The 14,896-nt window shown below is 38.9% G+C and overlaps 1 protein-coding gene across 1 annotated transcript in view; it reads left to right on the forward strand.

Moving 5' to 3' along the window:
* The window catches only part of TBC1D5 (TBC1 domain family member 5), a 286,376-nt gene that overhangs the window by 68,049 nt on the left and 203,431 nt on the right, over positions 1-14,896 (forward strand). Inside the window, exons 7-10 of the mRNA XM_054020011.1 lie at positions 6,436-6,538; positions 12,390-12,478; positions 13,963-14,013; positions 14,107-14,176. Coding sequence (XP_053875986.1) covers positions 6,436-6,538; positions 12,390-12,478; positions 13,963-14,013; positions 14,107-14,176 — 313 coding nt within the window. The remainder of the gene's footprint in view (positions 1-6,435; positions 6,539-12,389; positions 12,479-13,962; positions 14,014-14,106; positions 14,177-14,896) is intronic.

The raw sequence follows: 14,896 nt of genomic DNA on the forward strand, positions 1-14,896 counted from the left end.
TCCTCTTCCAACCCCAAATTGTTGAAATAGTAGCAATAGTTTCTGCACTTCTGGCAGTTTATGCAATCCTTGGTGGGGTTTTCCCACCCATGCTGATAAAGTACGGCCCAGTAGAGCAGAGGGTGGGGGATCTGACTGAGAAAAGAAAGAAAGTGTGCCTCTGGAGCCCCTAAATATCTTAAATTAACTTTTAGAAAAACAATTCACTCACCCTGACTTTCACTTGTATGAAGTGAGGGTATTTTTTTAAAGCAGACTTCAGTGCTCATTCATTTGCTCCCACTAGCTGCAATAAAACATGATGAAAAAATACCTGTTTTTAATGTGATCCTCACTTTGAGCTGTAATTAGACATAGTACCCTATTTTTTTCTAAAATGTTTCTTACTTCTTTTGATCTGAAGGTACTGTACTTCTAAAACAGACTTTAATTGTACACTAATATTCTCTGCAAAATTCTTCCTGAGCTGATAGTTCTCTCTTATGCATCATGGTCTCTTGTGTTTGCATTTACCATAATTAACACTTCAGCCAACTTATTCATGAGTTCATTATTATCCTTCCTTCCAGAATCTCTGATATTGTTAGATACTCAGAGATATCTTTTGTGTATTTCTGAGTTTTCTTTGTTTCTTTCTTTCCTAAACTCCATAGGGCAGGGCTGAATAACAGTCCTTCATAAATAATATCTTCAAAATCCTAAATTACATTGATTGCCATCCCCTGTACTCAGGGCCGGCTCTAGGCACCAGCAAAATAAGCTGGTGCTTGGGGCGGCACATTTTTAGCTGCTGCTCGCCCTCCCTCCCAGGCCCTCAAACCTGGGAGTGAGGGGGATCCCAAGCGCCTGCGGCGCGCGAAACAGCTGATTTGCGGGCCGCTGCTCGCCCTCCCTCCCAGGCTCTCAAACCTGGGAGGGAGGGGGAGACTCCGAGTGGCCGCGGCACGCGCGCCGCTTCTCCCCCTCCCTCCTAGGCTTGAGAGCCTGGGGGAGGAGGCAGGGCTGGGGATTTGGGGGAAGGGGCGGAGTTGAGGCGGGGCGGGGGGGTGGGGTAAGAAAAAAAATGGGGTGGCCAAAATTGATTTTGCTTGGGGTGGCAAAAGTCCTAGAGCCAGCCCTGGCTGTACTGTACCTTTGAAGTCTCAGATGTGTCCTTCCTTTACAATAATGTGATTATTACAAATGCAGACAAGTTTCCAACTGTTGGTCTAACATTTTTCCCATCAAATGCCAGGAAAATGTTATATTCTTCAGCCCAATATCAAGGCCACAACCAGGGCAGGGTGAACGGGGTAGCCATTTAGGACACAAAGCTGGTGGTGGAGGAGGCAAAAAAAAAAATGGGATGGACGAAAAAAAATGGTAAGGGACCTCCAGTGGGACTGGGATCCATGGGTCCAGTTACCATACCATGCCACCCTTCCTTCTGTGCTGCTGCTGCTGGCAGCACTGCCTTCAGAGCTGGGCAGCCGAAGAGTGGAGGCTGCTGGCAGGAACGTTCATGTTGTTTGCAGCATGGGAGGACTGTGGTTTTTTTTGTTTTTTTTTTTTATCCCGCTCCCAATACCTGCTCCCAGTTCCATCTGCTCCCACATTGCTTGTTGAATTTTTATCCCACTCCCACTATTATGGCAGCAGGACCTGCGGGATCCCAGTCCCGCTGCTCTCTGGGATTGGGATCCTGCAGGACCCGCTGCCTTAATAGTGGGAGTGAGATAAAAATTCAACAAACAGTGCGGGAGCAGGTATTGTGGGGCAGGATGGGAGTGGGATTAAAAAAAATAGTCCCACGCAGGACTCTAGTTGGGGGCACTAATATGCTTGCTCGCCTCGGACACTAAAATCCATAGTAATGGCACTGCCTAATACCTTGCTTGTTACCTTCAATGCCACCATTTTCAAGTCACCTAACTGTGCCTCAATACCTGGCATTTGTATAGTGGCTCACATCTGAGGATTTCAAAGCATTTTTCGAGCATTAAATAATTAAGCCTTTATTATTTTTGTGAGTACCCACAGTGTTGCTAACTCTCACAGTTTTCTCTCAAGTGTCATTATAATTGGTGTTCTTCTTAATCTTAGCTACTGGAATCAAATGAATATGTGAGAATCTGAGTTTTCATTTAAAGAAATGGTTCTAGCCCTCCTGGTTGTGGTGAAAAGCATGAAAATGTGATCCCACTGAACCCTAATGGCTTAAAAACCAGCAGCTAAATGAAAGAACACCAAATTTGTCTTTAAAATGATTTCCAAATAATTCTTATTTTTTAACATTTGGGGTTGGCCGTATTGTATCCACTTTGCAGCTGGTTAATCTAAGCCATAGAGTTAAGTAATCTACACAGCCAGGCACAAGATGACAGTGCAAAAGCCAGAAATGGAAGGCAGAAGTACTGCGCTAACTGGAGTACCTTATGTCTTGTTCATATTTTACTTTACATGAAGCTTTTATTTTTGGATAATTTATAGTCTGGTAGCACCTAGAGGCCCCATTATGCTTGGCACTGTACAGTTTTATCCATAATCACTCACTTGTCTTTCTCCAAGCAGATATTTCGTGTTACACTTCCTTTGGGGCTATAGTTTCTGACATAGGAACTGATGCTAAAGACCTGAGATAATTAAACTGTTCCAACCCCTGAGCACCATCTGAACCTCTATCTATTTAATCTATCTTTTCCATTGTATATCTGCAAATTCCTTTTGAATGGTCAACACAATAATAACAAAACTATTCTCTTTACAAAATAAGTGTGAATAATGAGCCCAATTGCGGTATTTCACTTATTTTATCTCCTCCCTCAACTGTTGTGCTATAGCCTTCTTTCACTGTTATCATCTATGATAGAGGAAAAGGTTAGAAGAGGCTGTTCCAATACACATTTAAAACATAGTTCAGTCTTATGTTAAAAATGTACGTTTGCCCAAATTTTTGGATCTTTTAAAGGAACAACTTCAACACCTCTCCCTCAGTATCACATTTTTAATCTCACTGAAGCAAAAACATTTCCATGAGTAATTGAATAGAATTGATTTTGGCGTGTTAATCTTGATAATCTGCCCAATGTTATAATGTTAAAGAAGAAAAACCTGCCATATTTGGGTGATCACACCAAAATAGCAGCTTGTGTTTACATTGTAACACTCTTAGAGGTGGACAGTAGAGACATTGAACATAACATAGTCATTCATTTGTTCCTATGTAATATACACAAAATACTTGGTTGTGAACACACAACCAGGTTTCACATATGCACCTATTCACAGCCTGGAAAGTGAAAACTTAAACACAAGGCATTCTTTGAGAGTTGTCAGCCACTGCTATGTGTTTATTTTAATTACTAGAAAAATTAAGCAGACTTTCAGGAATAAGTGTCAACAATCAGTCTGCTGACCAATAGACACTACAGTTCTGAGTTATCTTTTGAAGTGTTCTTCTATTCTAGAGGTGGCCAACCTGTGGCTTCGGAGCCACATGCAGCTCTTCAGAATTTAATATGCAGCTCCTTGGATAGGCACCAACTCTGGGGCGGGAGCTACAGGTGCCAACTTTACAATGTGCCGGGGGGGCTCACTGCCCCCACTCCACCCCTTCTCGCCGCCTCCCCTGAGCCTGCAGTGCCCTCGCTCCTCCCCCTCCCCCCAGAGCCTCCAGCACGCCATGAAACAGCTGATCGGGAGGTGCGGGGAGGGAATGGGAGGCGCTGATTGGCGGGGCTGCCGGTGGGTGGGAGGCTCTGGGCGTGGCGGGGGAGAGCTGATGGGAGGCTGCTGACATATTACGGTGGCTCTTTGGCAATGTACATTGGTAAATTCTGGCGCCTTCTCAGGCTCAAGTTGGCCACCCCTGTTCTATTCCTTTGTCTAGTTCTCTGCACTGTACCCTCTTCTTTTGTTTGTTACGGTTTCAAACAGTCACTATTTCTCGCAAGTGTGGAGCCTTCTCAAATCCAGGCTGCTTTGTTTGGGCTTATTTTTTGAGGAACATCCTGTATAACTTTAAATCCTTTTGCCTCTCCTTTGAATGTTCCAGGAGCAGATTGTACAGGAATACATTGCTTGCCAGTAGTTACACATTAATATTTGCATTGCCTTGGATTACTGGGCAATAGGATTTTCCCCAGCCTTCTGACATCTTCTATTTCCTGCCTCTTAAGTTTTTTAACACTTGTTCATAGCTCATCCTCTCCTGTCACAAATTTTATTTCTGCAAAAGTATCAAGTGATTTCTTGAAATTAAGGTCGTCCCCCAGACTGCTGCTTCTGAAAATCTGATATAGCATGATTAGGCATTATAGAAAGGTTCAACAAGACTAGGATAAATGGGAGTTTATTTATCAGGAACCCTATTATTTCTTCAGTTGTGAATGCAACTCCCATTATCTATTGATCAGATCCCAGAGTTTTGTGTGTTACTTGCGCAGTTTCCTAGACATCTTTGTGACATAAAACATTTATCACAGCATCCCTTTTTAGAAAAATACCTTAAGGTTCCCCCAAAATAGCACAAATTATTGAACTTCGATATACATTAATCTCCACACTTGTACTCCCTGTATACCATGTTGATGATTTATAAATCAGCGAATGTATCAGGTGTACTATTTTTAATGGCTTCCTTTGCCCATTTTTTAATCTTGCAAATGGAGCTAAGGACTGAGTACTGATCTTGAAATAGCAGGATGGTCCTGATATTTCAATTGCAGTTGGCAACCTCAGTCACATTCAAAGCATTCAAGCAAGTATATTTAAATTATTTGAGGCCTTTTGTTTCTTCAGTGTTTCATTTTCCTGAAATCAAATGTTTGAATGACTAGTAGTCTCTTTTGCCATATCTTGAATACATCCTGAGCTATTTTTGAGCCCTTTAGTGCAGAACTGATCAACCAGTGGGCACAAACTGGAAGTAGAAGCAATTGGAGATGTTGTGGTAGGTCACATAGGGCCTCCTGAGAGCAGCATGGTCCCCGGTTTGCTAGATCTTACAGCAGGAGTCTGGGTACAGGAGGGAAGGAGCCTTCCCCCCTTGCTTTGGCAGCTGCTTCCCCACTCCCCTGCCCACTCATTCCATCTTCTTACTCTCTACTTGAGCAAGGGTCTCTTCAAGGAAAAGCCATGGGACCTCCATACTTTGGAACTCTGGCAGTGGGCATTATGTTCTTATATAGCACACTGTCTTGTGGATTAGATTCTCCAGGTCAGTCACATTGTCTGGCTATACTGAAAGAAGGATAGGAGACACTTGATATGGATTTAATCAGGCTACAACTTTATTATTAGATGTCTGGGACTGCCCGGCAGATAAAAGTGTACAGTGCAGGCAACTCCATGTTCATTGAAATAACTACCCAGGGCTTCCATCAGCCCCCCCTTCATTTTCCATCTAGGTCCTCCAGCCAACTCATGGCTTGGACCTTACCACCCACCTCTCCCTCTCCCCCCGCCCCCCACCCCGGTAGGAAGAGTAAGGTGGGCTATAAGAAAGGGGGGTTGGCTCCCTGTGGTACCAATCATAGGAGCCTTGAACCACTCCCCAGTCCATTCTTTTAATCAGCTCCTCCTTTCCCAGGCCTTTACCGGGCCACTTATCTGGTCACTGGATGCCTTCCCTATGGAGTACCTGCACTCCATAGTGACACATAGCTTTAACCCCCTTCCCTCCTCACCATAAAACCCCTGACGCCCGATGTGGGGAAGGCGAAAAAAACCCACTCCACCTATGCCAATATGGTGGTGAGGGAAAAATTCCTTCCAATCCCTCCTAAAAAGGAGTGACTAGCGCAATGCCCATAGCAGGTCCTAACTCAACCTGATATTTGCACCTCGAGGGGTGGGAGGGTGAGTGCTGCCTTGCTTGCTGCCTGGAGAAATGGCTTCTAACACTAGGATTTGTGCCTTTCAAAAGCTTCCACCCTTACATTCCCAGGGGATAAGTGAGTGTCGCCAAGCTGACCTCCAGCCACCTTTTTACAGCAGTTTCTGACCTCCTTGTCCCCCTCCCTCCAGTAATGCACTGTTACCTTCCTGCAGCAAGCCTGGACAACGTGTTCTCCCCCCCGCCCGGCTTCAGGCATGGTTACTTACAAAAATTGGGTAATTAGAACATTCTACCTGCCATTTAATTTCGTTCTTGTATAACTCTAGTCTTTAATCATAGAGTATCATGCCTTCAATGTGATATATACTTAGAGGCTTGATATATGCTAAATTATATGGTTCACAAAGTTTTGCATGCAAAATAAATACCACAACTTTTTCCTTTAATTGTTATTCTAGAAGAACCCCAATACATAGAGAAAATGGGTACCTGAGAACAGATATAATAGCATACCTAGGACTGTTTATAGATGCCCAGATGTATATCTAAATCAAGTGTCTGAGGTAGTTTTTGTGAGCTATGTGGTTTACATTAATAAAATGTTTTTCTTTTTTCAGATTTCCTGAAATGCAGTATTTCCAGCAAGAGAGTGTGAGAAAAATTCTTACAGATGTTCTGTTCTGTTATGCTAGAGAAAATGAGCAGTTGCTTTATAAACAGGTAATGAAAATATCATACAGGTGGCATCCATTGACTCAACATTTTCTATAGAGCTTGACAAATGATTGAACAATAATGTAGGTTTTATTGTATCCAAAGTTGTATCATAATGCTTAAGCAATCAAAGAGCTACTTGTCTGCTGCATGGTAAGAAAAGTAAGCTCATTCAAGCACATATGCTTCCTCCTCATGATAAGACATTCCCTCAAATTGTCTTCTGTAAGCTGCTAAATCTTATCTTCCAACTTTTCTGAATGTTTATTAACAACCTCTTTTAAACCAAAAGCTTTTCTGGGCTTAGATGGATAAATACTGAATATATGCACCACAGTTAAAATATATGATACTGAATAACAATATAAAGAAGTTGAAGGGTTGATTAGGGATAATCAAGCAGTTCACAACATAACATTTGAAATTCTTCTATGAATTCTACAACATGATGCAGATATACTGTACGTTCGCTGTTTGGCCATTGATCATATACTGCAGCACCAAAATATGATGCAATATAGTGGGTGCAGCTGAAAAGTTTTTAATCTTTTTATCAATATATATGTTAATACAAGTTCCATTATATTACTAGATAGAATATCTACCCAAACCAGTAGTCTCCTACTGTTAAAAGGTAAAAGATAACATTTCAAATGCACCAATTGTGCATTCATTTTAAGATGAAAGCTAAATTCAGCATTTGCTCTTAAGGTTTTAAAATGAGCATAATGTTTAAATGCTTTAACAAGACTCATGTACAGTACTGAAAGAAACATAGAAATCAGAATATTTTATGTTTACTTTTGGAGTAATTTAACATTAAGTGCAGAGACTAAGAACTGAGTAACAATGAACAAGAACTAAACTGTAGAGAAACTGTATGTGGACAGAAAATGATTATGACAAAAATGCAGAGTTGCTATAAGCGTACAAATATTTATAACATAGTGTATCCTTTCACACATTCTGCAACCACTCCATCCCCAAGCTAGGAAATTATTTGAGTCTCATGAAAAGATCGGCAGATTTGAGTTGAAACAGCAACTTATCAAGAACTGTCTTGTAGATGATATCGAAAATCAAATATACAGTTAACAAAAACAGCAAATCTCTATCAGCTGGCTATTTTTTATTTTTGATGGACTGCGAGTAGAGAGCTACTTTGTGTCATGGAGAGAAAAATTTAGATCAGCAAGCCGTATTTTTCAGGGCACTGTTGTGGAAAACACTCCAACAGTACCCAGCCTTCCTCATTTCTAGTGTATATAACCCAAAGTATATGTGATGGGGGAGATGGAAGATCACATTCTAGCTAATTTAGTGTATCATTTATTAAACAAGAAGTATAATTTCACTCTTTGATATGACTTAAAAAGACTTAATTACCCCCTGCTTGTGTTTAAGATCCCGTAGATTCCTTACAGAGAAATAATACCTTGCTACGTAAGGCTTGAATATTTAGCTAGATCAAATTAAAAAAAAAAAAAAAAAAACCACCCTGAGTTTCATCACAAGCTGTTAAAGCTATTATTTTGTACTAGGTGACACCCCGTTTAACATAGACCATATTGTTAATAGTTATGGGATTTTATTGAATTAATGAGACTGTTATCATGTAGTAGAGTGTCTTGCTGAGTTAATTGAAACTGCAGAGATTATATAAATGGTATTAATGAACTTTGACTGCCTGATGCCTCGGCTTTAATAAAGACTGCTTGGTGGGCTAAATGAACATAGGTAGATAAAAGAACAGGTTCAATTTTGAGAGCCTACAGGCTGTTGAGAAAGAAAACTTCTTTTTACCTCTGTTTTTGACTGGTGTCACTTCAACAGTGCAGTAATTTCAGAAGAAGGTTGCCATGAGAGTGAAGGGAGGAGTAAAGGGCAGAAAATAAAATGAATTGGAATGATGAAAAATGGCTAATATCTATGACAAGTGTTCAGTGCAGTAGCCAAGAATTGTGGTGCTGTGCCAAAGTCACAAAACAGCCAACTAATCTTTCTCTTCTTAGTCCCTTCTTTTTCCATTCCCATCACCATTGCTTGTTTCCAGGATCTGCATTCTTGAATCAAGAATGCCTCCACAAAACTATCATCAATAATAACCATCTTTTCTTTGTATGCTTGGCCCTCTTGCCTGTAGATGACTCTCTTTTTCAAAGCCCCTGTCAATACTTTGTCAAGGATTAGCTGACAAGAAGTACTGCGTATGTGGTGAGGTCAGCGTATAATTTTTGGTCTCTCTTAATCCTGTCAAATACCTGTCCATGGTAATCCACTCATTCATGACCTACAGGTTTGCTTATTTCATTTTGTATCTAGGAATGAAGCCACACATCCCAAAATAGCTTCAGCTAACAAAACATAACGCTGGTCTGCTTAGCAGTTAGGGTTGCACTAACACATCACTCAAGTGTTCCATGCTGGCTCCCAAGGGAACCACGAAGTCCAGTACAATGTGTTTGCCCTGATATTCAAAGCCCTTCATGGCCCTAGCTACCTTTGCGATCCCCTCTGCCTTTGTGATCATGATCTCCCATGACAGCAACATTCCTTGGTATATTGCAACAGTTAACTGGTAGGGGGAGATTCATGCATGCAGTAGATAACATTTTTACAGGAACTGGACCTAAATTTTGCAAGTCAGTCCTTTAAGAAATTGGTGTAATAACAAGTTTTAGAACTAAATACAAATGACGCATCTTTCTCTCAGTTTCTACACACTAAAGGCCTACTTGTACACAAATGTAAAAACAAGCAAACAAAACCCTTTTATCTTATTGAAGCTATTTCTCTGAAAGGCTAGTGTGGAAGAACAAAAGACCTTGTTGTTATTAGTTCTGGGTTTAAATATTTGGGAGGCACCCTGGGTCTACAGTGACTTGGATCCATACAAACCTAGCTAGATTGTAGATTTCCAAGGTCTGGAACACTGTTATACCTCATCAGTTATAAAAGTGGTCAAGTTCACAGCTTTTAATTGAAACTGTACTTTAAAAAAATTAATTCACAATATCAGCAAAGGTTTACAATGCTTTCTTACAAGGAGCAATTTGTATGTATGTTTTGTGTGTGTGTGTGTGTCTTTGTAGTAGGTTTCATTGTTTTTTTTGACCAATATATGAAGTAAGATTTTATTTGACTAGCAAAATATACTACTCTCCCCAGTCATATTTATGGGTGAATAGAAGTTTACAAAACAGTAATAGAGACTTTTAAGATTTAAACATCAGTAGATCTTTGATTTTCTAAAAAGCATTGGTACGTGTAGAAGTATAAAGCGAGTATATTTATTTTTCATAAAAATGATCATTAACATTATCTTCAAAAGGCCGTACAGATTTGGGTGCCAAAATTCTGGCTCTAGTTAATTAAAGAGAAATAAAATAATTAAGTTAAGCCATTAGGTCAGCCATTGTTCACTCATAATTATATTGTCTTTTTCAATATAATGTTGAAATGTATCAATTTGTATTTCATTTCTAGAAATGCTGTATTTCTGGTTTTCTTTTAAAACCAGAGACTGTATTATGAAATCAGTGTTTTGCTGTTGTTGGCAAGTGTCATAAAATTATCTGAATTCTGTCAACCCTTTTATTAACACTAAAAAGTTCTAGTAAACTGTTGATGTACTGTAGAAAAATATGTGTATATAATACACTAGTGGCTTCTACTACCAATCCAAAAATCTCTAAATGTTTAAAGTGCTCTTTTAACTGAAGGATCAGAGGTGTCTTTTTGAAATCCTGATATTTTATCATCCATTTGCTTTGTTACTGTTTTATGTGAATAGTCACTTTATGATTCTACTTTATTCACAAGTTATGCTATAATATTGGGAAATTGTGTGCTATGCTGGGCTCTTATCTTCTATAACTAATCCTGTCTTATGTCCTTTTATGTTCTTACTCTGTAGTTTGTATGTTTAATTTTTTGGTAGTCAGTTTGTGTTAGACAATCATTCTCAGCAACTTCATTTCTCTTACACAATTTTCATATATATGGGGTGATAGAAGATTTAGACAACAGTAGATTTTTATATTTATGCTTAACTTTTAGGGAGTGGGAAGTCAATAACATTACAGCCTATGTAGCCTGCAATTTATCTCAGTATTTTTGGTTGTTTTGTCTATCTTCCTCTCTCTGGCCTTACCAAACTCTCCTTTCTCTTCCCCATTCCCATGCTGCAGGTCCCTCTCTCCCAAACCTGGTGGTGCTAACTAGTGATCTTATCACAAGTCTTGCCATATTTGATTATTTTCTGAAAGCAGCTGTTCATGGAATAATCAAATGCTTTAATTAAAAAAACCACCCAAACATAAATTTCTAATCCTCATTGTTGCAGAGAAAAGCTTGAAAACATTACCCAAATGTTCCCTAAAAGCTCATAAATTGGAAGGCAAAGAGAAAACCCTCCAAATTTATTGTTTAAAAATCTTATGATTGGGGAGGGAGGGCTGACTCACAATTTTTGAATGTATGGGATTGGTAATACTGCAACTTCTCTTATAAAACCTTCCCTCCAAATATCTGCGTCGACCCCTCTCCCTACAATATCCTGCTCCCTTGTGTTCTTGGAGTGGGTATTGAAGAGGGAACTTCTTTTCTGCATACTACTGCTGTTCTATTCTGGCACCCCTACACTCCACAGATGAACAACTCCTCCCTCTGTGAGGCTTTTCCTCTGCTGAAGGGACCCATCTGGTGGTTCTGGGCTCCCTGTTGTTTAACTGGCTGTGGCACACCCATCCACATGAATTGCATCATCTTGTGGCAGGAGGCTGGAATGGCAGTTTAGTGAAGTGTTCAAGAAGGTGATTTGTGGTCCGACCTGTGTCGGATACTCTCCTAAGGCTGAGACCATCAAAGGGGCCTAAGGGAGTTTAGGCTTCTTTGAAGAACCAGCTTGACACCCTAAGTGCCTCTGATTGTGGGGGGGAAAAGGCCTTTCAGATGTAACCTCAATACAGTACAAATAGAGGCAGAAGCAATAATTTGGGAGAGGTTTGCTTTGCCTTTTTAATCTCTTTAATGGGGTGTAATCTTTTCAGCCAAGTGATGACAATTTAAAATGTCAATATAATGAGGTATTTCACTGCTGTTCATTCTATCCAAAACATTCATCTGATCTGAGATTGTGGAAGCAGTTTGAATAGGGCACCATCTCTGGTTTGACCTCTGTGCTTTCTTAACTCAGGGTTTTTTGGGTTTTGCACTATAGATACCAAACATCTGAAAAAGAACAATACTAAGGTTTTGCCATGTATTGGCTTGCAAAGGTTTTCTACATCTTCCCATATAAATCTTTTAATATAAACATAAAGAAGATGCTTTTAAAAAAAACCCTTTAGTTCTGGTCTCCATGGGCATGGATATCTCATTTTCTAATTCCTCAAATGGCTGCCTTTGTTTTTTCCAAAGGCTACTGAGATCCCAGTTTTGGAACATTATCAAATAAAAGTCAGTTTAGATTTCATAATTTGTCCTTATTGCAGATCTTGATACTGTAGCTCATGATTGTAATTATCATAAATAAAATTCATATTTATGAACACAGATCTTGGAGTAACTGCCAGGTGCGGGTTTGTCTACCGTTGCCAAATTGTTGTCTGCTACTTTATGAAAAGGGAGAATAACTTGCTTCCCATATATTATAGGCGAATAAACACTTAGATTTAATCAGAGTTTAAAACAAAACCCATTGATTATGAATCAAGTCTAAGAATGTAAATTTTCTTGCTTTTCATTCTGCTGCTGCTGCTAATATTATTGGCTGCTGGATGCTGAGGTGGAGCATTACTGTGCTGGTGCATGAATGAAACATCTTACTGTACTTCTGTTTCCTTTTAATGTTTAGGGTATGCATGAACTTTTAGCACCTATAATCTTTATCCTGCATTGTGACCACCAAGCCTTTTTACATGCGAATGAAGCTGCACAATCAAGGCAAGTGTTGTATATTTATCCATGTAATATAGAAATTGTCACATTTTTCCATATTATTGTATAGTTAATAATTAACTGTATCTTCTGTAGAATTAACATATTGGCTTTAAGGTCTATCCAAATAAAACTGATAGTTGAGTTTTCTTTTATTAGTTTTTTGTTTTATCATGATTAATAGGCTCATCTTTGAGATGTATTAATTGCCTCCATGCCTCCATGAAAGTGAAAAGTAACTCCTAAAGGGGCTTTTTGGAGAAGAAGTAATTCTTACATTTTAGTCAGTGAAAAAAGGGAGAGGGACCAACCAGAGGAAAAGTATCAACTTAACACCGGTACATATACTATTTTCACTGCATTGTACAAGATGTGCTTTAATCTCTATCATTGTAGAGTGGAGGCAGTTCAAAGAAGTCCATGGACAAGTTATATCAATATTTTCTTCTCATACCTTTAAATAATCACTATAGAAAAAAATTTCAGTGATCGATAATTCTTTCATCCCATATACAATTTTTAATAGCTATATTATGTGACTGTCATTTAACTTTAAAGTAATATTAAGTTTAGGCATTGTTTCTCCATTTCATGAAAATAGTGTACACATAACAATTGCAACACAAATGATTGTCCCTCAACTAAATTCAAATGCTTTTTATTCTCTTGCTCCATGAATAAAGCGTCTACTTGTTTTTTAACAAGTTGCCTTGAATCACTTAGTGTTGTGCAGCCATATTTTGCAGTTGTCTTACTACATTTGCTTTTGGAACCCAGCTGCATTAATATAATGTAATTACCCCGGTTATAGCATAACTTCTCTTAGCAAGATTGTCTAAGATCAGTGTTAGCATAGGGATGGGAGTGTGCTTACATGTATTTGTTTTCATTCAGTGTCTATCTTTAGAAATCCTGAAGTTGCATTACAAGATGCTCTTCAGTGGAAAGTAAGCTTGCAGGATACTCAGAATAACCACGTAATATGCATAGCATCCCATCCCCACTGAAAAGGGAGCTAGGCAGCAAAGTAGATGGATAAGAAGTACTGTCACTGATTAATTGCTGTTAAAATACAATAAAAATAGAAGCTATTAAAACAAAATAAATTAATGTTTTGATATTGCATATTTGACCGGTAACCATATTTTTTTTGTTTTGGACAAACAGTGATAGATTGTGCAGTAATCAATTAGTCTAGATCAAGCATATTCAAATAATACATTGTGACATTCAGTAATTTGTTATTTGGAATAATTAGATGGTTACTTCATTGTTGCTCAGACAAGGCAGCTAATTTGTTTTTGATCTTTATAGAAAGGAAAGACTTCATTTGTTCAATGGAGTTACTCTTTTTAATTAAAAAAAAAAAGGGCTAGTTTTTCTCATTTGCACTTTATACAAAGTTGGCTTATAAGTACATAATAGTACATAGGGAACATTGACCAAAAATCAATATTCAAATTTTGATTGTTCACTCTTGGCTGTTTCAGTGAGGAAATGAAAGCTCTTTTGAACCCTGAATATCTGGAACATGACGCCTAGTAAGTTTTAACAACTTCCTGTTGTCTTTACATTTCCTTTACTTCTGTGGGCAATGTATTATTTAACATAAAATTTCCATTTTTTCCCCTCAGTGCAATGTTCACACATCTTATGAAAACTGCAGAACATTGGTTTTCGACTTTTGAACATGACAGTCAGAAGGTAAATATTGTTGTAAAATATATATTTATAGTACTTGCAAGTGAACATGCTTTAACACAGCAAAATGAAATAAGTTGAAAGTAACAGTCATCTTCTTAATTAAATAAAAAATAAATTCCTTGTAGGTTTCCTGAGTATCCTTGTTGGTTGCCTCACTTGTAGAAAGTTGTCTGTGTGAGAAATGGCATTACCTGTTTTGAGTCACTGATAACTCAGAAGAAATTTGAATGCTTATGGATCCGTGTCCTAACAGACCACTAAAAAACATTGGGAACAGGATGATTGCGTCCTTACAGACCTATCTACAATGTGTCCAGGGAAAAAAGCTGTGTGATCATAGGAGACTTCGATTTGAGTGACATATGCTGGAGATCACCTGCTGCCAGTACTAAAATATCCATGGAATTTTTAAACATTATATATGACAATTTCGTAACTCAAAAAGTGTTGCAGCCCACACGAGGGAATTCTTCATTGTCCGGCTATAGCGAAAGAAGGACAGGATACACTCGATATGATTTTAATCAGGCAGCAACTTTATTATTAGATGTCTAAGACTGCCCAACAGGTAACTTCTGTTAGTCTCAAAGGTGCCACAGGACCCTCTGTTGCTTTCAACAGGTAAAAGTGCACACTGCCAGTAACCCCAAGTTCATTCAATAACTACCCGGAGAGCTTCTGCCAGCCCCCTGTCTTTTTCCATCCAGGCCTCTGAGCCAA

This window comes from Malaclemys terrapin, chromosome 2 (assembly GCF_027887155.1).
Source record: "Malaclemys terrapin pileata isolate rMalTer1 chromosome 2, rMalTer1.hap1, whole genome shotgun sequence".
NCBI lineage: Eukaryota > Metazoa > Chordata > Testudines > Emydidae > Malaclemys > Malaclemys terrapin.